Here is a 24,853-nt window from a genome sequence, read left to right on the forward strand (position 1 = left end):
ATCCAGACATTGGAGGCGTAGTCCACGACCGGCGCTACCGTCGATGTGAACAGCTGCCGCGCTGTCGCTGGGGACAGACCCCGAAGTCGGCGCAGCTCCATCGCGGCCTCCAGGCCCTTGGACGCTGCCCTCGCGATCTGCTCCTTGTACTTGAGCCTAGTGTCCATTAAGACGCCCAGGATCTTCACATGGTCTTTGGGCACAACCGTCTGTCCCTTGATGGTGAACGGCTCATGGTCCGATTTATGCGTCTTGGGGGTAAAGTGTATGATAGCCGTCTTTTCAGCTTCAAAAGTCGCTCCGCTTCTCCTTTCCCAGTCGAGCGCCTCATTGATAATTGCGTCAATTCCTCCCCTGTTACTCTGCGCGGTTGGCCCGGTCACCCATGCGGTGAAATCATCCATAAAGGCAATTGCTCCTCCCTAGCAGTCGATCTGTCTTTGCACGAGGTCGGCGTTGAAGAAGAGGAATAGAATCGGAGACAGGGGCGAGCCCTGAGGCAGTCCAGGCTGTGGCAGGTCCTGAACCTCCGATGGTTGCCTATTGATCTGGATGGTCGCTGTCCGTCTAGAGCAGAACGCCTCAACCTAGCGGAGAAGGCCCTCCGGTATGCCTCGTGCCCTCATCCTTTGGAGCAGTCGTTCTTTGTAGACTCTATTGTATGCCCCTTTTATATCGAAGCTAATCTAGGCTCAGTACCTGTCGGCCGCGCCACGCCGTGTAGATTTGCTCCTGTAAGAGCAGGAGTGCCTGCTCCGCGGACCGCTGCTTTCGGGCCCCGAAGTGACTGGTCGGGAGTAGGCCGTGGGTCTCCACTGTATACGAGATCCTTTCTGCTACCACTGACTCTAGGATCTTGCCTAGCGTCGCGAGGAGTAAGATCGGTCTCCACGCCTTAGTAATAGTGTAGTCTTCCTTGTTCGGTTTTCTTAGCGGGATGATCTTTACGTATCTCTACTGTTTCGGTAGCGTACCTTCTTCCAGTGACGCCTAGAAAAGATCGAGAACGCGATGCTTGACCGTGGGCTAGGTCATTTTCCTCACTATGACTGGTAGGCCGTCCTCGCTTGGCGCCTTCTAAGACTTCGTTGCGAGCAACTGCCTCTCTACCGCTTCTATAGTGATGACCAGCATCTCTACCAGCGTTCTTTGTGGTCTTGTTCCTTTACATTAAATGTTCTCCAGCAGGGGCGGGAAGAATTTGGTCAGAAGTTCTTCGGCTTATTCCTCATGGTCAGTAGTAACCGTTCCATCTACTCGGAGAAGCTACGGAACTTTGCCGAAGGTTGCATCTTCTCCTAACTTCAGGTATTTCGCGGCTTTCCAAATATTATCGTTGTCGGCCAGAAACTCATTCCAGTACTTCTTCTTTTATTTCCGAATTGCGTCATAGTATTACTTCGCGGCGCTTGCGGCTATATCCTCTAGCTGTGGCACCTTTCGCCCTGCCCGTCTTTCCGAGCAGGCGTGGTTTCTCCAGTATGTGTATATTTGATGGAGTTACGTTAGGTCCGCCGTCTACTATCGCTTTACGTGTGGTAACGGTTTGGCCCGCGGTGTTAGGGCATGCACCGCTTTAGATACCATGGACATCAGCCGGTCGGTCTTTTGCTGTACCGAGCCTTCTACTGGAGTAGCAGCTAGTGTTCCTGCAATTCTAGTATTGATCTCCTTCTACAGCGCATTCTTCAGCAGTAGTCGCTCTAGCTGTTTTAGAGCAGCCCACAGAGTATCGAAGACGGCTTCAATGGTGCAGTGGTCCGAACCATGCTCCGTTCCATAGACCGCACATTTGATCATCGAGTCTGTTAAGTTTTCTGAGGCGAGAGCGAGGTCGATCGTCGACTCGCAGTCCCCCGAATATCCTACGCTGTGCCATATCTTGGTGCCCCGTTTAAGTAGGCTGCTAAGTCCAAATTCATTCATAAGGTCGATAATTAGGTCTGCCTCGCCTTACCTAGTCAACGATACATCGTCTCCTCCCCACAGTTAATTATAGCGGTTAAAGTCTCCTATGATTATAATCTCCACTACCGTCCCCGAATCTCGCCATACCTTTACAATTGCTTTCCGGAGGTGATCGCATACGTTGTTCAATGCAGAGGCATCCCCTCCCTCTATATAAACTGATACGATAAAAATCCGTCGTTCGGGAAGCCGAATGACGGCCGCCGTTAGGTCCGGCAACTCGATCTGCACTTGCTCCGTTTCCACATCTCTGTTAACCCACAGCATGCTTCGGATCACCTATCTCCCTTCCCTCCACGTAGAGGGAACCATCTTTGTCTATTTGTGGTATCCCATCGGGGTGGTTAAGAGCCGGCCTTAAATCATCCTCGCCTAGGGTTCTTGGATCGCTAGTGCCATTGTATTTTAAGTATCTTCATCGTTCATGAGACTTTCTTGCACTGCTCCCTATTTTCTCACATTCAGTTGTATCACTCGGAGTGTTCTACTTATTACGTGACGGGTAGAGCTTCCGACAATTTCTACTAAACGATTCATGAGGACCCCCGCATAGAACGCACTTAGGAACGGTTTAGTCGCAGTCACTGTGGCGATGCCCTTCCATAGCGCATTTTGCACATCTCTGTGCGTTCTTGCACTGGAATGCCTTATAGCCAATCTCTTGGCAGTTGTAGTATTGCGTCGGTCGTGGTCGGTGTTCGAAGACGCTAGTCACCCCAGATTCTCCCCTAGCGTGAAAGAACCCCTCAGCTAGGAGCCTTCGAGCATCACTGCCTTTGGTGAGGTAGACAACCATTAACCCATAGGCCTTTGTACTATCCTTTTTGCTGAGCCATACAATCTTGGCAACAGTAGCTTCATTTTCCTCGCTAAAGGCTGCTGCCACTCCGGCTCGGAGTTCACCTTTCTTATCTAGCACAATGGTTTTGTTAACACTATCGACTTTGATTGGGTACAGCTCATCCCGAAGTACCCGCGCTCCCGCGCCGATCTTACCTTCCGCCACTTTCTTAACTAGCTGGTGTTCAACTTCGTCGCGGCACGCTATTCTGATTCAGTTGGTGGTCTTCGGGTCCACGGTAACAGCGCGACAGCGCTAGTGCGTGTGGCCTTCCATCGCCCGAATCTCTGTCTTAACCGCCACCCGAATTGGGCCTGCGGACATCCTCTCGTTTTCATTTGCTGCCATCTCCGAGGTGTCGATTGTGCAGTACAATGTGTCGGTAAACGTAGTTAGTGTTGTGTTCGATGTCGAGAGACTCCGTATATTGCTTGGGTGGCTAAGCGGGGGTGTACGGGCGATATCTGCATACGACGGAGATCCCGTGGGAGCGGGAACGCTGATCTCCTCGCGCAAGGATTGTATTTCACGAAGAATCTCATCATAGTGGTTCGGAGAGCATGCCTCGGGGTAGGATTGCGGTGTCGTGGGGCTATCTATCAGGGTCTGTAGCTCGTATCGAACTCCTGCAAGGGCGACGCTAAATTCCTCCTTAGCTTTCCGAAACTCTTCTTGGACCTTCTGGAGTTCTTCTCTATGCAGCTCATCTCGCCGTCGGATCTCTTCCCTGAGTTTAACCAGCTCCTTTACCAAATTGCTGACATCGAGGTCGTCGCTCTCGGTCGCGGAGTCGTCCGAAGTTGCCACGTCAGGCTGAGATTCGGATTCAATTCTCTTCTTTTGCTGGGGTCGCGTCTTCCTCTGTTCATTGTCGATCTCTTGTTCTTGAGCGTAGTTTCTTGGTGGTCTGGTGGTGCGTTTCGGTCTCGACAGTCGCGGTGGTGAGTCTCCGCGTTCGTCGCGGTCGGGCGGTTCAGGGGTTCGCATCGCGGCCCGTCCCGCCATTACCCTCGATCAGTACAGGGAGTCGGTACTGTCGCCACGTGGCACTCCGCAAAACTCCAAAGTCGGCCTCTTAAAGTTTTCGATTAGTCGAGTTCTATCAGCGGTATAGTACGCTCTTTGCGATCAGATACAGTGATCGAATTTCCCAAAATTACTACAGTCAAGAACACGTACAGTACGTCCCGTAACTGGTGTCACCACCTACACTCTTCGATTCTTTCCCGAACCCTAATTGCCAAGACACGCTAGTCCATATTCACAGTTTTTTCGGAGTATCCTTGTCAGTGGGGCCTGTATTGGATCGTACACAGAATAACCAGGGTACAGAATAACCAGGGTACATAGCTGGGTGTATTCACATGTACTTTCAACATAGTTGATACTTCGATATCCCATTTCGAAAATTGTCACCCCTTGGTTTCCTCGCAACCACGCTAGTTCACATTGGCTGCCCGATACATTACCCCTAAAGCAAAGTATATTCCATATCATGTTGCAACCAGCATTTGAACTATCATTGATTCTGATTATGAATCTTCCAGTAGGGTCCAGTCTTGTTCTGCGAGCTACATTGCTAATACCCACCAGTCTCATCCCAATGAGTAATCATATTATCCCAAGTAATGAAATCCAAAACCCTCTGCCTACTCACTAAGCCCGAACCCGATTCCATCACGTCTTCAAACATACGCTGTAGTTTGCGCCTCGCAAAATGGCACATCATTGCGACATCTTTCACAGCCAGATCCCGCCCGTCTTCACGAACAGCCCAGACATTCCCTATCTGGCTATTCCAGTACATAGGCGCCCAGCCCCACTCGTCTTTGGAAGAATCAGTTTCCATCATCAAGAACGCAACATTAGGATTGCTGTCTGCCGTCATGCCCCCCTCCCATCCTGGCGGGTTATGGCGAAACTCAGCATCTAGGTCCTTCCAGAACCGTATAGGCATACCGAGGCAGACAGATATCGGTGAGATAGATCCACTGCCCAGGGAGATCTGGTTTGCTCGAGTGACGTCGACGGAAACGAAGAGCTCTGACCCATGAAACTTTACTTCGCCGTGACAGCAAATCTTCACGCCGCGGAAGGTTGTTGGGGCGCGGTGTAGCAGATCTGGGACACTTTCTCTGACATGCGTGTTTCGGTAGCTTATCAAGTAATCCATTAGATGTCGGAAGTCAGCTAGTGTTATATCGGCATAGTCTTCGTGGCGAATTTCTCGCAGGGCAATCATGGGCCCGCGATATTCATGTGGGATGGTAGAGGTGCAGGATGCCCTCACAGAAGCTAATATACTTCTATTTGTGGCTGACCCGTCCTTCATATAGGTGTCGCGATGTATCAAAGAGACACAGTATCCTTCCTGGTACGGAGCAAAGCTCGCAAACCCAGAGCCCAGGTTTCGACATCGAACTGGGTTATGTTCAATGCGCATGGTCCCTTTGAACGGTTTATCGGTTCCAAGGTAGGGATAAGGATCAATCTGTGTCCATCCGATGCCGTCCTCCTCATCGTATTGGCGTCTGCATGGAATCCATATCAAACATGGCTTGTCTCTCTCAACTGGGAAGAATACGGCCCGCTTGTGTTCCGGAGAGGGTCTATCGGGCTGAATAGCGAACTGTTCGCAGAGAAGGCTATGTGAAGGGGAGTCACTTTTGTCGCAGGCTCTGGTGCAATAGTATGTGCTTCGACACTGTGCACATTGAATTCCCGGGCTTGTATTACACATCACGCAACAATCTTTCGGTTCGAAATTGTCGAGGGGGCGATATTTTGGTTTTGTAGTAGGGGTAATTCCTTCCCTTTTTTTGGTGTCATAGTCAGTTAGTCATTCAGTATATGCCAACGTAGCAAAATATAACCTCACATAATCAGCAGATCATTATGCTGGATTGTCTGTTTATTCTTAAACCGCTGCACATCCTGTTCTCTCTGCTGCCATTCTTCAATGGTAAGATGCGAAAAATCCGACACCATGCCGGATTGCATGACATTCGCAGCGAGGCTTTTCTGCCTAGGGTGCATCAAATCGTTGAGAATCCCTCGGATGCGAGCTAAAAGGCTCTTCTCTAACCGTTCGACGGCAACCTTTATGGCACCTGAATTCGAGCTTGGTACGCCCCAGGCAGGATAACAAACACCATGCCTTCCACGTGTGGCAATTGAGCTTGGCAACGCGCCAAGAAAGGTTTCACAGAGCAAGCAAGTCCTTTTGCTGCATCCAAAGTAGTCTAGAGTAGGCCGAGGTGCACAGCTCTTCTCGTAGTGCATCACTAGCTGCATCTCAGCATGTAGAGAAATTTTCTCTGCACAGGCCATTCCAAACCTTTGGCTAAAGGGATGGAGCATTCGGATCACGGGTTCAGGAGTGGAGCCCAGCCCTAGTCGTTCCCACGCCTCGAATATTCCAACCACGTCTTTGGCTTCCAATGTTGTCTTCGATTTGGAAAGAACTAATGAAATCTTGGAATTTCGCAACTGTGGCTCTCGGGCAGCTATTGATCCCAATAACCGGCAGTCGACCAGCGGCCTGGCGACGAAGTTCAACTCGCCCCAGAGCTTCAAGCCAGCCTTGGTCCCAAAGATGTTCGAAAACAACTGTCGAACCTGTGTTAGGCCGAGACATCTATAAGCTGTTGAACTATCAGGGGCCTGGATTTGACGATTTCGTCATCGGCATCAAATTGTAGTATAAGATCCGTCATGGTCGTCCAAGTCTTAAAGGCAGCCTCCTGCCCAAGCCATTGCTGAGAGTTCCAGTCAGGACAATTATGGGCAATTTCTAGGGTTTGACGGAGAATTTCAATCCAATGATCGATCCGACGGGACGTATAGTCTATCATCTTGAGCTCGAATTCCGTTAACGAAGTTGCAGTTGTGTTCCTCCCTGTCCCAGCTGTCACTTCCAGTCATCAGATATTCAAAATCCCGTAACGAGGATTCAGAGTTGTTACATACCTCCAGCACTACCAGCCAGATATCCCTCCAACATCTCGCAGTAACCCATGATTTCACCGTCCAAGCAATCTTCATCAGAAAGAAAGCCATCGTTCCTTGCAATATCTACCTCGACTCCGTCTTCCCCTTCGCGTATCGCCGTTGCGGTAACCCCATCCCATCCCTTGCACGGCGACAGCAGCTGCGCAATACAGTCCAGGAATTTCTGGCGAACGGAATGTCGAGGCCCTGACAGAATCACATTCTTCTCTGTCTCGTAGTCTGTCTCACAATCGCTCGACTCATCTGTATTGCTGCCGCATTCCACGTTCTTCTCGGCTTCGTGTAGCTTCTCGTGGTTTTGGTTGTCTTTGAGATAAAAGAGGATATGAGCTGCCCAGACGACGCGTGCAGTGCATTCTTCGTGCGGGTAGTTTGGCGTTCTATGCGGCCCAGCCATCGTGCGAGGTAAGAGTCTGTTTCTGGGAAAGTATTCAAGGCCTATATATATATATATATATTTGACGTCCAACTCAGTGCGGGGTAGTAATAGTAAGACAAGCGGTTATTTATCAGTTCTGATTGGTAGTGTAGAGAGGCATAGAGGTGCGGTTATATTCGAGTTCCTTGTAAGGTATCAATAGTATTACCTAGCTAGAACCTGACGCGACTGTTCTAGAAATGAAAGGAAGTTAATATCCAAGATAAGTAAACAAATATTTCCATATTAGCAACGTTGGATTAGCATAGTTTCGAGTACGGGCCGAGAAACAACGCGTATCCACCAAGGGGGGATCTGTTTTCGAATCTTGTTGTAAGAGAAAGCTGTGGCTGACAGGTTGAGTATAGTGATAAACAGGGTCATAAGTGTTATCTATAAGTAAGCAATATATTGTAAGTCACTGTTGATGCTTTCGTGTGCATAGTAAGCCCCTAGACTGTCATTGAGGCACGGGATAGGAGATAAAGTGACACGTTGCTAAATCCTCAAGGCCCACTCCAGCTCATGTTTGACTAGTTTACATTTCTATAGAAACTTCCAGCTATGACGGCTACACTGTACGGTAACGATGCATCCTTAAGCGTAAAATACTGTATAGATATCTTACGGGAATTTTAATACCCCGGGTCTATTCCAAATATGGTATGGTATATCTTAGCATGAGGTTTCGAGAATCAATCGAAGAGTGTAGATGGTGACACCAGTTTCGGGACGTACTGTAGCGTGATTCTCATGCTGTCACAAATACCTGAACCTAGAATTGCCACTGAAGGTAATATAATGATGTTACCACTAGTATCAGCAACCGCCGCACACACCAGATTCCTTCCGCCAGTGCATTCGCACATGACGGTCGCTTAAATCAAGTATGCAGCAACTTTCGCGTTTTATCAGAAGCCATTCATTTCTGACTTCGGAAACCAGACCATGCAAGGCTCACCGCAAGGCAAAAATGAGGCTTCCCCTATAGTAGAAGCTGGACCTAGTTTGACCAAGTACTGTAGCGGCCTTCCCTACGGACTATTTAATGAACCGACAAAGTTCCTTGTTTATTTGGCTCCTTATGGTAACCCTGAAATTTTCTTGGTTATGGCCTTCGTTGTGGACAATCATACAAGTATACCAGTGAAGATAGGAGCGGAAAAGTCTCCACTTCCTGGAATAAACCCTGTGCTTGTTCCGCCTTGCTCAGCTGCGGATGTGACACCGGGGGTGTGTAGAGCCAACCAGGTACACCTTGCCAATGAAACTACCTATGCCAGAATGCTTAGGGAAGAAGCACAAATGGACATTCGTTTCAGTATCACGGTTGGTGCGGCTAACTGGGCACTGCTGGCCGGCTATCTAGTCATTCCCGGCACGTTCACTTCATTGCAGACCTCAAACCAGGTTGAAAAGACGTTACAAACCAACAGCGCCGGCCGTGCAGTTCTACATATGATCCAGAACCCCCCATTACTCGCTATTGCGTGCTTGCTTTTTGTTAGTGGAACTGCGGCTCTCATGTGGCTGATGCATTTCCCAAAGCTCAGGGGAAACTACCCCTGGCTGATCAACAAAGTGTTTGTGTAAGTGAGCAAATCCTAACTAAGTAAGAAGCTAGAAGCAAATCTAACCCTGAACTAGACCCCTATGCCTACATGCTGCTGCCGGGCTGCTGACCACTGTCATCAATGTCTGTACGTCTCAAGGTGGGGATTGGTCGGTAATGGCTATTATAACAACTGTTGTTACTGGAGCAACTCTTCTAATCTGTTCAGCACTTCTTGCGCTTTACAATTTTTTCAAGCTGGAGCGGATCAGAAAAGAAGATGAGGATATTCGGCGTTCTCGACCCTGCATAGCTCCTGATACGTGATCCAAGAGTTTTTAGACCGGAGAAGGGCGTGTGATCTGAAGCATCAATGTTGCATTGAGATTGGTATTTCTCATCTTGTTCTTCCACATGATTCTACCCCTGTGCAAGCCTTTGCCTGTAGAGTTTAGGCGTGAAATCTAACAAAGAGTCTGAATGTGTACGTAGATCATTGGGTACTTCCCGATACTTCTCTCCTTCATGTCGCACAACATTACTTCTTGTTCAGTTTTCCGATTCCCAATTACTATTCATCACGTGTCCGTATCGACTAATAACATTCGTCCGAGCCCAGAAAATTAGCATGTTCAATGTAAAAGCGATTTTCGTACAGAAGCCCTCGACAGTCAGTAGATTGAAGGTCGGCTAAATGAACCTCTATGACTCTTGCTCAAGAGCAAAGACTATCTATGTGAGGCTGAATGGAGCTCCAGGCCAAGTCAGTGTACTCGTAAAGTGGGCAGATTTTCAGGACCAGATGCACAACCTGATACCGTATGAGTCGAACATACCCGATAAATGAGTTCTGGAGGTCAGCACATCTGCGTGCGTCGACAAACAACCTACTAAGCATCGTCGCAAATAATATTCAGATGAGATATCTAGTGGCAAGTGGAGGGTGGGGGGTGCTAGTGGTTGAGAAGAGTGGTTAAGAAGAGTGGTTGAGAAGAGTGGTTAAGAAGAGTGGTTAAGAAGAGTGGTTAAGAAGAGTGGTCAAGAAGAGTGGTCAAGAGTGGTCAAGAGTGGTCAAGAGTGGTCAAGAGTGGTCAAGAGTGGTCAAGAGTGGTCAAGAGTGGTCAAGAGTGGTCAAGAGTGGTCAAGAGTGGTCAAGAAGAGTCAAGAGCGGTCAAGAGGGGACAAGAGTGGTCAAGAGTGGTCAAGAATAGTCAATGAGGAGTGTTTAGTAGTGGTTAAGAGTGTTCAAGAGTGGTCATGAGTGGTCAAGAGTGGTAAAGAGTGTTCAAGAGTGGTCAAGAGTGGTCAAGAGTGGTCAAGAGTGGTCAAGAGTGGTCAAGAGTGGTCAAGAAGAGTGGTCAAGAGTGGTCAAGAAGAGTGGTCAAGAAGAGTGGTTAAGAAGAGTGGTTGAGCAGAGCGGTTAAGAAGAGTGGTTGAGCAGAGCGGTTAAGGTCTGAACTAGCGATCAGTTAATCGGTTCGTGTTGGTCGGTTCGTGTTGGTCATCAGGCTTGGTCATCCCCACCATTTGTTCAACGCAAGCACTCTTTCCCTAAACACGTTGACAAACAAACCCCGATCCAGGACATTCCGCGCACTAGACGGACCACCTGCCAGCAAAGAAAAAGATGGGCCTTTGCCTGGTACGTGTAGAATTACTATCAATTGTGAACAGCTTTCATTAACATCACCCCTGAATCTGCGGTACGCAACTATTCTTTATACTTCAAAATTCATAACGAAAATATACGAGGTGATAAAACGGCAACATTTGCTAACGTCTTCAGTCAACCAAATCCCAAATATGGCTATTAGCAGAATATGATTCTCGTGTATTGAACGCAACAAATTATTCAGAGGCTCATGTGAGTACAAGCTATGAGGTTTCGCACAATATGGCTGTTATATCATGGATATATTCGAGTTATTACTGATCTTCTGTCTCAGGCGGGCTTGATTTACGATTTTAAAGCGGAGTCAACACTGAGAGGATTGCGGGATTATCCGGCTCTGGTGATCAATGCACGGCCTTTTAAGTCTCACGAGCATGAACGGTGGGAGTAATGACGTGCTTTGATCTACGACGTCCGTACCTAACGCGCCTATCACTAGCCGCATCCGTGTAAAAACCCAGATTTCCCAACCGCACTTGGCGGCGGTATAGTCTCATTGGCTAGACTCTGTATTTTATTCCGTTCTAGTCTGAACAGAAAGCACAACGGGAGGTGGGGCCGACGTATTCTCGAATCCCCGCCCAATCAGTAATTCCCATCCCCTCCTTTCTCTGAGTTGGAAGCGAGATTATGGAAGAAAACCGCCCGCACTAAAATTATACTTGATAACAATTTGGACGCAGGTACGAGTAGTGGACTCCGCTTCAAACGGGTCAGGTTCGGGACTCGAGCTTCCCACTAAAAGTGTATTTCACTCCGGCCAAGGCATCATTTTAGACACGCAGGAATATGACCTACAACCCATTATTGTTGTTTGAACACGATCCACGGAGCGCAGGGAAAAAAAAAAAAAAAAAAAACCCACCCAATTAATATAGCGGTAATATATACTCTAGCGGGCAAACGATAAATTATCTAGGTGCCCACACACGTGATGTCAACGAATGGATTTATAACTAGCGCTGTCGGGGCCTCTGCGTAGCATCCGGACATCACAGTCTCCTTTTCATGAAACGTTGTCACTGCCACGTTTGTCCTCGATTAAACGGCAGTTTGTCTTAGGTAATTTGTTCTTATTCTATGTGCCCACAGGTTTCTAACTGATTTACTCAGGCCAGGTCACATTCTTCATGGTTACCAACGCTGTCACTGTTGAAGGCTCTGGCCGCAACATTAGAGAAGATGACTGCATACTGAACTGTCTGCCAGAAATGAAAAACGTGTATTCTGAGCATTTCAAGCCTTTTCAAGACAAGCTGTCTTTGGTCCTTGAGCATTCTCGGTCACATTTCAGGGCCCTAGCGGGGCGAGAGAGCTTTGCTGGGTTCTTGAACGTTCCCCTCATAAGCGACGCCCTAGGGAAGACAATAGAAGTGATGTTTGAAGCATCGAAGCCTTGTGTGCTCCAGCTCCACAACGACGAAGCCAGTCCCAATATCAATTGGCTGGACGTTGTCAAGGAAAGAAATTATGAGGCTGAATACAAAGGGAATGGAACTTACCATTTCCATATGCGGGACCGGGGCGTGATTGTCCAGTTGTCTGCTTTCCAACATAATATGGTGCTTTCAGGATTACCCCGGAAGCTGATTCAACCATGGTCCTACGAAAAGGACGTACAGACAGAATTAAACACCTTGGCGCTGACAGCCGAAATGACATCACAGATGAATCAACTTGCATCAGAAAGTAAGCCCACTCAAACATTATATTTATCCTATTCACTCGCTTACATCGCATCGCAGTCATCAAAGCCAATAACACTGTGCTTGAAGAGGTACTAAGGAGAGATCGAATCCTCCGCCGCAATCCGCAGCCAAGTCGAAGATCGGCGGGCTCGCCCTTTCCTCTGGAATCAGCCGAAGAGCCAGCAAACTTTATGCAAGTGCAGATTGACGTTGATCCGCCGGATGGAATGGCTATCGAGACTCAAAGGACAGACGCGCAAGCCAGTGCTTCAAAACGTGGTGCTGGAACACGGAACTGTACGTAATACGCATAAGAAACGTGGCATTGACACTGAAGAGGTTGAAGAAACGTTTTAATAATTTGGATTTACCAGTTCTCAAAAACAAGGCTTGGCCTGCAGAAGTATTGAAGCAACTTCCTCTATGGTTTGAAGACCAAGTACGGAAGAATCAGTCGCAGGAAGAGATTGCACAAAATTTTCACGGAACATTCACACAAAAAAGGACTTTTCATGCTATTGAGGCAAAAGTGTATTTCTTAACAGGAAAAAGTCCTTTTAGGAAGCGCAATAAAAAGACTTCGCGCAAAAGACCTGTGTCTTTGACACCTCGCTCCTCTCCACCGCCGTCTCAATCCTCTGGATCAGTGGATTCCACCCAACAATTGATCTCGAGATCGAGCATTGAGGTTCACGCTTTACGTCTAGCCCGGAATCTGCTTCCTTATCTGAGTTCTGAAAACTGCGAGGATGGAAACCTTTACGCCCTTCATGGTGTTCAACCGGTTGACCCAGAATCAGAAACCAGCGATCTACATGCAGCACCTGAACAGGATACTGTGAATCAAATGTCAAGGTGCCAGCGCGCACCTCAGGAGCGTGAATCTCAAGCAGGTACAAGTCAAAATGAGTCGCCAGTTCGAGGAAGCCACCAGGCGGAAGAATCGCCTAAAGCCCATCCAGGTTTCTCAGATATGGTGGGCGAAAGACAGCCAAGGAATGGTAATCCAATCAATGTCTTCGCCGCAACATCAGAGATGGGTGATACTTGCTTGCCACGAAGCTCTCCCTTAGAACCCCCTCGGATATCAGAACCTATCCAATCTCCAATCCGACATCCCTCTGAAGACGATGCCACACTCGAAGTGCTAGGCCAAACGCTTTCCTGTTGTGCTGAGTCCAGTACAATGCACATGGAGGAGGCAGACACGGCACATGGCAACCAATCATCAGAGAGGCTTTCTCCGCAATCTTCATCACGCAAAAATACATTGACTAGAGGTTCAGAAAATGAGGGTTCCAATGATGAAAGCCACACAGAAAGCGGACTCGGTGCGTTGACTGTTCTCAGGGAATCAATGCCCTTCCAAGTCCCTCAACCAAGCTCCGCGGGTGACTCGACTGAGCATCACCCTCAAAACTGCGGAATAGATGGGCCAACCACCGACAAAACTGAAAGAGCTTTGGTTGACGAAGAATTGATTATAAGATGTCTCCATGAGAAGTCTAAAGCGGCGCGTTCTCATCGCAATTGGAACGATAAGGACCTGGACCGTTTACCAGAGTGGCACATGAAAATGAAACGGCAAAACCTATCAAAGGAGAGACTTGAAGTTGCGTTTCTGAGAGACTTTGACCACTATCGAACGTCTTCTGCTATCGATACAGCTTGTCGCAAAAAGAGAAAGGCAGATTCTCGCCGTAAGGATGTAACCTCAGCCCCCATCCCAGGTCCACTTCCTCCGGTTGTTCCTGTCGTTCTCGATACTACGCGGGTATCACAATCACTCAATGCCATCATTGGGCCCGACATTCCCAGCTTGCATCCATCTCATACCATAGCAGAACCAAGCAATGAGAATGCCGTACTCACGTATCCACCGTCGGAGCGACCTCGATCGCCACAACTCAATCGGTCGCAGGTCCTAGACAACGCAGACAGATTTTCTCGCAACATGCCTCCACCATTGCATGAGGGCGAAGAAGCAGTAGGTCAAAGTTCGCCGGCTGCTGTTGCCCTTGAATCCGCTTCCGAACAGATGGTGTGTTCCACACCTGAGAACGCCGAAGATACCTCCACGTTGGGCAATCGGCGCCACCGAGTTGTAAAAACGCCAAAACCTCCATCCAGATTCACAGCAATCAATGGCGGTACCGTTCATCCAACTGATCCAAATGTAATTGCCCAGCTGGAGACCAACGAGCGAGACACTCCGCCTGATGGGCAAGGAAGCCAGCGAGCATCCAAGTGCGTCGGGCAGAGAAGAGATGGCCAAAATGAGCCACAGAAAGACGGGCCCCAGAGTAAGCTCTCCTCTAATGCAGTGTCCGTCATAGTCACTTGGCTCTTTAAAGAGTATCAGATCTAGGTGTCACCTGACCTTATACTTCACTTTTCTTCATCTATCCGTCTGTGCTTCTCACACTGACTGTTTTCATTAGCATTTGCAGGTGGAAGAGGACGCCCCAATCAGCTTACCCCTGAGCATGAACTGGCAAGTTCAAATAATTCGGGGCTGTCCAGCCGAACATTGGAAGGAGCTGGGTACCAGCGGTCACTCCCAATTGGTACTTCAGACGCCAATATTGCACAACTGGGAACGCGCACAGATCTGCAGAACACATCGCAGTCTCAAGAACGAGACGTCGATATCCCAACCCCAAACGACCCCCACCCCACTTGCCAGCCCAACTCCCGAATTGCAAACTCCCAATTTTGCAGGCCCAATTCCCGGTCCGGGGCTTCTCAAACTAGCGGTGTGCCAGGAAGCACTCACACAGGCGGTTTGTTCACACCCTATACTAGTGGTCCCACGTATTCTGACATGAGGTCGGAAGCAGTTGTTCCAATATCTGTCTCAGCATCCTACCTGAGCAGCCCAACCGGTCTTCCTCACTATCCCCTTCACGAGTTGCAGGGACGCGGTGCTGAGCGGTACCAGGGCCCTCCGCTCCCATCCTTGGCGCAGCAAATGTATCGTGCGGGTGAGCCTCCTCATTGATAGCCGCCTGTGCTGTCTACCCCTTATACTTCCTCGTCTATCAAATCCAATTTGGTAGCAAGCCCCCAATTAAGTTACACATGGCCTGGTTTGGGTGATGTCAGATTTCAACTCTCAGTCACTGAGTGTCGTACAAGTTTATGGCACGACAAACTTTGAGTCCTTGGAAAGCAAGAATCGGAGATTAGCGACTGAGAATCAGATATAACTGTGCTGCTCATATAGGCTTTGAGGAAATATAGGCTATCAAGGAATAAACAAAATTTCACATGAAATACTCAACATTGGCTGAATTTAGATCATTCTATACATTGACCTGGCCGCTAGTAAATACTTTCATAGCACACACACCAGCTCAAAAGAATAGATGCTGGCCAGTCTTTGCCAGATTGCTTCGACAAAAGCCAAAGCATCGCAGTGATCTGGCTACAGATGACTTATAAGAACAACTCTCCCGCAAGATCTATAGATGCCACAGGCTTCCTTGCCATCGAGGGTCCACATAGCTCCCATCGATGAGAGGGTTAGTAAGGGGGTGGATTGGCTGGGGACACAGCAAGTCATAGTGCGGTTCTCTAGGAAGCATAATCAAGCCCTTGAAGCAGCCTCCTTGGAGAACACCTTCAATGGGAGCGACGAGGGTTTCCGGAATATCTTCGGGATGAGTGCCCGAGCAGGGATAATTGTTAGGGGTTTGGATGCCAGTTTCAAACTCCTGTACGGAAGACCAGTCACAACTGTTATGCTCGGAAGGTTCAGAACTCCCAAGATGCGCCACGGAATTGGCAATGGATTGCCTTTTTCGCGCCTTCCTTTTGAATTTGTAGCCTGGATGCGCTTCGGCATGACCGTCGTGCTCAATCTCGGCTAATTGTTGGAATTTGTCGCGGACTCTCTGTGGTTCTTCCCTCCATCTTTTTCCCGCAATAGAGGAGATGTCTCGAGGGTTGTGCCGTTGCGATAGTCTTCTGATACTTTCTGTATTGGCCCACCGGTACAGCATGAAGCAGTTCATGGGCCGTGGAACCCTTCCTTTCTGCTCTGTCTCCTTCCGGCGCTCTTCAACTGGCCGTCGCACCCATGTGTCTATATCCAGGATTGGAGTGTTCGTCATGTCTGGAGTCCACTTGCTCGGCTGGTCCGTCAGGTCCCAGGGTGCGCCTTGGGGCATATCACCCCACGAAAAAGCCCGCCGTTTTCGAGTAGACCGCTTAGAGTTTCCACTGCTAGACATCGAGAGGGATTCGGAAGGTGAAGTGAAAGATGACGAGACGGTTGGTCCAGGCCTGCTCGTATGATGGATGTCTGTCGGAGTAGACATGCAACGCAACCGACTCCCGCAATTGCTGTTTGTTTTAGCATGAAGAACCCCAAGACAAAGAGTGTAGCTTCTACCGAGAATTGACTAATACTAGTCGATATAGTAAACAAAGCGAGAAGCAGCGAGTCAAACACTATCCGTTACTTTGAAGGTCAGACTCTGTAGCATCAGCCAGAATATGGGAGAAGAACTCACTGTTGGGTGAAAAATAAGAAATAATAGAAACTGCTCCGAAAATCAGGGATGGCAGACTGGGAATAGAAAATCGAGTTTGAAAAAGGGCAGAGCACACGACTGGGAGTGGGTTGACAATGTTTATGCAAATTCTCGAGTTTGGTTGAACCTGGTTTTGACCCCTAATCTGCCTGAGATTAACCCTTGACGCACAGGCGGTGCTCCCACAAATTGGGCGCCACAAACGGTCGTCGTTTGGAGTGGCTGCTCTTCTTTTGGCTTGCTCTGCTCTACTACCCAAGGTAGAAGTATTTCCTCCCTGGTGCAATCAATAGTTGATTAGAATTGAAATTTTGGTTTATCTCTGGTGGCGCTTTTTCTGTCCAGATGAATTTACTTTATGCCAGGTAATATGGCTCCGTATATACATGCCACAGAGTGCAACTATTTCTAATCATGCTTATTAACATGGTCGAATATCTCACTGCGACAGTCCGTCTGAATGATGATCCAATAGAGATGCGCGGTGTTTTGACCTTAGGCGCTCAGCAAATAAGATAAAAATGACTGCCATTCTATCCCCGATTCATGGAGTATGACGCCGCTACGTATTGGCGCAAAAAAAAAATTTTTTTTCCAATTTTCCAATTTTTTTAAATCAAAAAATCAAAAAGATGGAAATACCGACTTTCCGAAAGACAGTGTATGTTAGTAGAAGTGGGGACGGAACTAGTGTTTCTGATTGGTCAAGCAACCTTTTGCTTGTGTGTGATATGATGAGGGCCTTGAGAGCATCCCAGCACATGAGGGCGACCAGCCCAAGAGCCCCAAAGCCATGCTCTATCGACAAACAATTTCCTCTCGTCATTACAGTGACCACGCTCAGGGCAGGAAAATATCAGAGCATGCAATCGGCTGGGGGAAAGACGCCCTTTATGTACCTAAGACCAATAGTGACGACCTACTTAGCCCCGGCAGAAGCTGGTGCGATTGCAATTTCCTACGATTGCAATTTCCTACGTAGGATTGCATAATTGGACGGCAAGCTGTGGGAGTCCCCGCTGATCCCTCTATTAGCGGGAAGAAGTCCTAGTAAAGCCAGGGGAATTCGCAAACTAAACTTACATTATTCATTTACATCAATAATAATGCTTCCCCCGACTCTGTTACATATCACGATGTGCCCCAGAAATTTCTCTCCATGGCGGCTCCAGAATGAGTTCTTCTGCAACCAGACATGCTTAGCAGTGGGGAAGTTGTTGACACATGTCTGCTCAAAGACCTCTATACCTTCCTTGGTTTGAATCGAACATTACAGCTAGTCCAGGGTCTGGTTCTAAACCATTTTGTCTTCCATACCGGTATTTCAAGCTTCTGGTATTTAATAACAGGTAAGCTACAAAAAGAATAATTCATGAGCTATAAATTTCAGACGTGTCATGCGGCTGGACCCCATTGGTCGGCCGTAAGCTTCCAGCTTTGCTCCAGGGGTTAGGTCCAAACGCTTCTATAAAAGATAAGCGCTAGCTTTACTGTGGTGATGCTGCAGCAGTATGAGATTTAAATACAGGACGTCAGTTCTTTTCACTCTATAATCCTTCTGTTGTTCTTGCTCATGGAGATCGCCATGAACACCGAAGGGTCGTTCTCCCAACAGCCATCAACACTAGGTGACCCGATGAAGATTAGTTCGCTCTTGAACCATCAGACGCTGTCCTGGCACCACCATCCACCACCTAGCTCACATAAAGGGGCCCAGGACCCTGGAAGTGCTCTGTTTATGGCATTCAACCCATTGGCATCATCAGTTCATGAAAGCGACGCCCATACCGAGAGTTTGAATTTGCAATATCAAGAGCAGGTGCCATTCTCAGATATACATGCTCATTCTTCCAATCCTATCAAACGTGGAACAACCAAGAGCCAAAGCCCTTCCCACCGCCGTCCTTCTCGGAAAGTATACAACGAAGAAGAAGTGTGCTTCATCTGGTACTACCGCGTCATTCTCAGACATAAATGGCCGGATGTCCTTGAGAGCTTCAATCGTCAATTTACAAGTCGCCCACGCCGCGGCTATCAAGGGCTTCAATGCAAGCTCCAAAGATTTATCCAACAGAAAAAGTCGCCAGCTCGCCCGAAGAAATGTCAGGACCGGGCTTACGGGGAAAAGGCTGGGGATAATCTGCGGTACCCGTGGATGTGGGAAGCTTCGAAGACACCCGGTTCCCAATTCAAAGCTCAAAATCATCTCCGAAAGAACTGATAGTATATTGGATCATGTGGTTTGCTATGTGAGGAGGCATGCCAAGAACCAAGGATATATAGTCAACAAATCAATATCTATCATACTCTTGAACGCACGAAGGTGGTATCTTATGTATATTCCTGTCACCTGCTGGCTGAACATAAAAACTCTAGATCAAGAACACGCATGTATTCGCGTTTTTTGTTCATTCGGACAAAGACCCTGGTAGTTTAACGCCTTCAATGTCCAACATCCATCTCTGGACCATCTCAGGGGCTTGGCTTTCAAAGACCGAAGGATGCTTCGCCATATAATCCTGCACAATGCTCAACGATTGCAGAACTTGCATCCTTTCAAGATTCTCCGCGAATCGAACGGAAGCTGCTCTCATGGGATCACGATCCTGGCTTAGCTCAAAGAAACGATTCGGCCATGAAACCTGGATATCTGACGGATCAAGAGAGCAGTGCACATTATGGTGATAGGCTGGTCGGTCGGCGAAAAGAGCATCGGAAGCACCGTTAGGCGAAAAAGGCAATCGGACTTCCGGGCCCGCAATGTTGTTCGACGGTGAGAATGGATAAGGTACGACGGAAGGCTCCCGGCTGCTCGAGAACTGGCTGGAATCCGTATATTGGCTGACGGGTACGGAACTGAAATTTATGGTCCTTGAGTCAGCCTTAGAATTTGTGGAGGTATCAAACGATTTGGCAATTCGAACCTCTCGCTCCTGGTTCTAGCAAAAGAGACCACGTTGGCATCCGCCTCGAGTTGGACTGGCTTTGGCTCCTATTTCTCCCTTGTAGCCGCCGTTGGCGGTTCTGGCGCGTTTTACCTCCTCGACACCTCGGAGGCTTCAATAGCAGTGTGTCATCGGGCGTTTTGGGATTGACGCCACATCCGCTGAGACGAGGTTGGATCTCGCGATATTTGGGGGGTATGGTTGTCGGAGATGAAGAGAGCGCAAGTGGTGTTGGGGGAGGTTGTTCGTAGACGAAGTCGTTGTTTTGAGAGCCAGTCTCAACACATCTGTCGACCGCTCCCATAGGATATCTCGAAGAATATTGCGGTAATTTTGTGTGACTCATTTGCTCAGAAGAGAACAGATCTCGTGTGCTCATGTTGATAAGGAGTGAGGCTTCTTTTGATGGACGCTCGAGCTTCAAGAATATCGGTGACAAGGCAGCTTCAAGTGATGCCCGAGGTAGACGCGACTGGTCTAAGTGCCTTGGACTGAACCTTGACCTAGTTGTCGGTTGAGCAGGTCTTCCCAATGGTTGAACCTCGTTACCAGGGCCCACGTAGCAGGTTTACAGGTCGTTCCGCATTTGTTTCTAGTCTAGCTGCATGGCACGTTTGTGAATGGTAGACACTTTCATACAGGGACCCACGGAGCGTTATTATCGAATTTTAAGCACATAGATTACGAAGCCATACCTAGGCATTATTACTAGAGGAAATTTGCCCATGGCCGTGAGCCGATACATTCCCCCTCACATTCTGTCCTCTCTTCATCATCCCATTTGCCTAGTGATCAGTTCAAGGAGCCCTGTTTCCTAAGCGCTTCTGACTTTTCTCTATTCAGTCTCACCTACTTTCAGGATGACCATTAAATGGCTAGAAGGCGGGCCTCAGAATGCGAAATTACAAGTCAACCTCCATCCAGGCAACGCCTCGATGGTGAAGTATCCAGTCACATCCAGAGAAGATTGCTACGGTATGATACCCTCGTGCTTAGAACTGATCCCTGAAGTCTACTGATGCATTCTTTTGCTAATCAATATACAAGGTCCATTTCAGGTCAACCCTAAGCCAATTTCGACATCAAGGGGAATTGGGAGCCAGGTACGTCTGGCCATAAGGTCCCAGCGTGAGCCCTTCCATCTCCAAATAACCTGTGGCTGATTCATTACGCGTGACCCGCAGCTCGCACAGCACGAAACCCCATCTGCTTTCCGGTTCCGACGAATTGAGACACCCAGGTACCCATGACGCGCATTCTATATATGTGGCTTGGATATTGACTTGCACCAGACACCATCGGCTGTCGCGAAAAGAGAAAGGCTGTCGATCGCAAGCCCCAGACGACGTATACCTTCAAAAACAAGCATGTTTCTCGTCGGAAGTGCAGGTCCTACGACCGAAACCGTGGTCTACCGTAATTACGGAAGTCGTCGACCATTTTTGGTCAATGGTGATATGGATGAAGCTACGTTCTTGAGAGATTTCTGTGGAAGGAGAGAGTATGGTTAATGGATAACAAAAATACACGTAGCTGTTTTTGTCTTGCTTTGGTCTACTTTATAAGATCCCCAATCATATAACAGAATGGTGGAATTGCGCCAATATCCTCGTCAACATTTGAAACTACATATTTCTGAATATGATCTTAATGTATACGGCCACGATTCATTTTGTCAAAACCGTCACTGATAGGTAGCACCCATTCAGCTATACATGGTGAGATACAAATATACAGGAGCTCTCAGTAAAATGTAACTATCAAGCGAGCGCCGTAAATGGTTACTGGTATAACTCTCTCCAAACTTCAATCTCACGCAGGAGTAAACGCGTTTCAACCTCCACTCTTTTCTTGCCTTCGATACTAACCAAGCGTAGTGTCTCCAGAAGCCGTTTAAAAGGGATTTCCTCTCCAGGGCATACGCGCAATATATGACAGAGAACCTCTCGTGTATCTTCAATGGTCAGTCCGGGTAAGGGTAATGGGTTTTTGGAAGCACAAACCAGGATACGTCAGTTCCCTCGAATATGTGTTTTGGATCCCAACCAAGGCCTTTGGGCTCAAAGCTCTCATTCATAGATGCAAAATAGCTTCACATGTGTCCGGGCCCAACCCTTCGAAGGCAGATCGATAGAAGCTCTCCAGGAGAGCTGCGTCGCAACGCTTGAGATTTGACAGTATGTTTTCCAGGGCTGGATTGTTTCTAGACACAAATTGGTCAATCAATGAGAAGTCAGACTCAACGGGAAAGATTCTTTGGCAATGAGTAGAAGGCAGCGGGCTCTTAGTTGATAAAAGCCCTCGCGCCGTATTGTCGTTCGCGGGGAGGCTGCTGAATTGAAGGGGCACATAACTGTTGGGACCATTATGCTTTTGTGTCCTACACAAACTCATATATCAGCATAAATATTCATCACGGAAAATAATAATATTTCCTCACTTCAAGCTCTGGTGCACAGCTTGGCTTGGTATGGCCACCTTCTTGTATGACTTCTGCATATTTGCTTCCTGGCCATGGAACCCAAAGGTATGGTTGATGAGGGCGTATTCGTCTATGTTCTGGGAAATTATTGCTTTGCCATGAGAATGAAAACCGACATGTGCTTCCGCCTGGGGCGAGGCTGGCTGTGGTTCAAAGCAGTTGGCCTGAACATAAGATTGTTCAACCATACCCCTTTCTTATTGCAAATTAGCATCATTTATATCATTGTAACTTGGGTTTGAGGAACTTGGACCCAGACAGTGCTGGACATACCTGTCCCGAAGGGATGTTTAATGATACTCCTACTAAGCGGATATGACGGGGGACTTGGTCCAGGGGCAAGGGAGTTGAAAGGTTGTGGATCCAGGCAGGGAAGCCAGTGGCCATTGTTAATCGCCATGGTCCAAAGAATTGAAGTTGGGATGATTCGGGGGCAACTAGGAATAAAGCGAGTCGGTCTTATCTGGCCGAAGATCAAGCGGCGATGGGGGTTATATACGATGTAAAGGGGAACCCCCGCTCCCTTGCTTATGAGAGCCTTTCATGCTCCGCGGTGTTGGGCGGGGAAACTTGTGATGCTTGCCTACTGAGGGCTAGCTCGTTCTGGGTCACTTATTAATTTGTAAATCCCATGAGAGTAGCTGGTAAAAATTCGCAAAGAAGGCAAGGGGCGTTATTACAAGGATGTTTACACAAGGAATAGGTGGGATTGGCTGCTAGGACACTTCGCTACGTCGAGTATGGAGCATTCATGAACTACTAAAACTAAGTAGGGCACGTTCGTCTTATTACAAGCGCAGTCAAAAAATGAAAATTACCATTTAATTGAAAGGTATTGTAATATTCGCGTCCGTGCGCCGAGGTATATCACACCCACTCCAAAACCCTAATATACATGGGAGATCCCCATGCAAGTGGTTTGTCCCTTCGATTGTGCATACACCTGCCCAGTCCTCCACCGTCTGCCTTTATCACGGAAACCATGGTAAGGGCAAATGGCTTTGTTCTGTTCCCGTACTAAGATTGATTATTAAGATTGATTGTACAGATTTCCGAAGCCGACCTCAAGATATCAGCCCAAACATCATTAAAAGCGTTGCAAATCTGGTCGCTGGGGACCCCAGACCTGGCAAATGCAGTTGAATGGCAACACGATCTCGATCCTGAGATTGCATCGCTAGTGGTAGCCTGCCAGCATCTCAGGAAGAATGGATACAGGAAGGGACGGAAACGTTTAGCCCAGAACAGCATTTTGAATCGGCTTGTGCAAGCCATGGTGGAAGACCTCACCGACGACTCTCTGAAAATATTCGCACTTCTCACCTGGCATTTCAACGCAGATTTTAGTGTGCCTCTTCCCCGTCAGCTTCTTCTATTCTTCGACGAGCCTTCGAAAATCTTCGAAGATGTTTGCACTGACATTCATCGCCGATACACGACAATGGCCGAATCGGAGTCTGCAAAGAGCTTCAAGAGAAGGGTTATCAGGCTCCTAGGGCTTGTGGAACATTATGTGTTTGAGGGGAAATGGTCTTGTATATTTAAATCGTCGGATTATGTTATCATCGTTGCAGCAATCTGTCAATAGCTGCTCAATGGAGTATTCCTTTCGTTCTTACCAGTATGAAAATACACCTAATGCTGCTCTACGTTAGCCACCATAGCAAATCTCACCCTATTACCTCAATAATGTCATTCTCCATTCTCCTTCTCCATTGCTTGACCTTGCCCGATCCGAACAAACACATGCATTAGGATCACTGCTAATACATAACCAAGGCTTGCTTCATACCTAACTCTGATTATAAAGACATTAGAAAGTTAACTCGTATACTGACACTAACAACTGGAGAAAGCAAGTACACATGGGTGGTGTAGGTGTGCTATATTAGCTGTCTCCAGAACTTCAAGCATGCAGCTAATAAAGATCATGCCTCTATACAAAAGCTCGCATCTATGCTGTGATCACGCTCAAATCCATGTATATCAACTCTTAAATGTCCTGTCAATCGAGGACAAAATTTAACATAGAGGGCGAAATATCGAACACAAATCCTCAAGTGAACCTATCCGAGAGACCCTCGGCCGGAAGTCGGAAAAAGAGAACTCAATCACCCACGCTCCGATAGCCAGATCAGAGTCGAAGATAGGCTGAAACGTCTCCAGAATGGCTCTTTCGGCGAGGACAGTCCCCTCCACATTCCCGGCTACTGAGGTATAGCCGCGCATGTCATAAAATATATCACACCGAATAAGCACTTCTCTTTTGACCGCTAGAGTAACATGAATGAAACGACCCATATCAGTTTCTTTGAGCCACTCTTCTTGAAGATGATCATACAATAATCGCCGAAAAAGCTGACCCAATTCTCCGTTCATTGTATAGTAGGTCGAATTTTCGATCATGACCAGGTAAATGTAGGCAGGTGAGAGTGCGTCGGTTCCAAGCTGACCATATCTCTCTCTACATGCTGCCAGAATACTGAGGCAAGGTGTCATAGAATACCCTCTTGGGTCATTCAAGACTATGGCTTCAGGCCTATCAGTATCGAAGTTGACAGGATGATAAGTTTACTCACTATGAGAAAAATGTTGGAAGAGTGGTCGAAAGTCCATTGCGGGTGACTGAAAGGGATGCAATGTATGCAATGGATGGTACTGTACGAGGGAGTTGAAGAGCTGGAGTTTGGGAAACGCCCTGGCACAAATAAAACATCCTTTCTAAGCAATGCACTCGG

At 47.9% G+C, this 24,853-nt stretch overlaps 6 protein-coding genes across 6 annotated transcripts; 3 read left to right on the forward strand and 3 right to left on the reverse strand.

Annotated features, from left to right (window-relative positions):
- Positions 1–3,064: 3,064 nt before the first annotated feature.
- Positions 3,065–3,814, reverse strand: PGRI_000010 (uncharacterized protein; the record flags this gene model as incomplete). The annotated part of the gene is made up of 1 exon (XM_040787714.1): positions 3,065–3,814. One exon carries the CDS (start codon positions 3,812–3,814, stop codon positions 3,065–3,067), a length of 750 nt encoding a protein of 249 aa, XP_040651486.1.
- Positions 3,815–4,388: 574 nt separating this feature from the next.
- Positions 4,389–7,217, reverse strand: PGRI_000020 (nucleic acid/nucleotide deaminase domain-containing protein; the record flags this gene model as incomplete). The annotated part of the gene is made up of 4 exons (XM_040787715.1): positions 4,389–5,454; positions 5,688–6,418; positions 6,463–6,716; positions 6,779–7,217. The coding sequence occupies 4 exons, from the start codon at positions 7,215–7,217 to the stop codon at positions 4,389–4,391; spliced, it is 2,490 nt and encodes an 829-aa protein (XP_040651487.1).
- A 1,305-nt stretch (positions 7,218–8,522) lies between these two features.
- On the forward strand, positions 8,523–9,117 carry PGRI_000030 (uncharacterized protein; the record flags this gene model as incomplete). Its single annotated transcript, XM_040787716.1, has 3 exons — positions 8,523–8,827; positions 8,886–8,938; positions 9,020–9,117. The coding sequence occupies 3 exons, from the start codon at positions 8,523–8,525 to the stop codon at positions 9,115–9,117; spliced, it is 456 nt and encodes a 151-aa protein (XP_040651488.1).
- A 2,556-nt stretch (positions 9,118–11,673) lies between these two features.
- PGRI_000040 (uncharacterized protein) lies at positions 11,674–15,151 on the forward strand (the record flags this gene model as incomplete). Its single annotated transcript, XM_040787717.1, has 4 exons — positions 11,674–12,151; positions 12,208–12,447; positions 12,525–14,453; positions 14,592–15,151. The coding sequence occupies 4 exons, from the start codon at positions 11,674–11,676 to the stop codon at positions 15,149–15,151; spliced, it is 3,207 nt and encodes a 1,068-aa protein (XP_040651489.1).
- A 463-nt stretch (positions 15,152–15,614) lies between these two features.
- Positions 15,615–16,385, reverse strand: PGRI_000050 (HMG-box domain-containing protein; the record flags this gene model as incomplete). The annotated part of the gene is made up of 1 exon (XM_040787718.1): positions 15,615–16,385. The coding sequence occupies one exon, from the start codon at positions 16,383–16,385 to the stop codon at positions 15,615–15,617; it is 771 nt and encodes a 256-aa protein (XP_040651490.1).
- A 6,712-nt stretch (positions 16,386–23,097) lies between these two features.
- PGRI_000060 (uncharacterized protein) lies at positions 23,098–23,703 on the forward strand (the record flags this gene model as incomplete). Its single annotated transcript, XM_040787719.1, has 2 exons — positions 23,098–23,100; positions 23,164–23,703. The coding sequence occupies 2 exons, from the start codon at positions 23,098–23,100 to the stop codon at positions 23,701–23,703; spliced, it is 543 nt and encodes a 180-aa protein (XP_040651491.1).
- Between the last annotated feature and the right edge of the window lie 1,150 nt (positions 23,704–24,853).

This window comes from Penicillium griseofulvum (genome assembly GCF_001561935.1).
Source record: "Penicillium griseofulvum strain PG3 chromosome Unknown contig_79, whole genome shotgun sequence".
Classification (NCBI taxonomy): Eukaryota; Fungi; Ascomycota; class Eurotiomycetes; order Eurotiales; family Aspergillaceae; genus Penicillium; species Penicillium griseofulvum.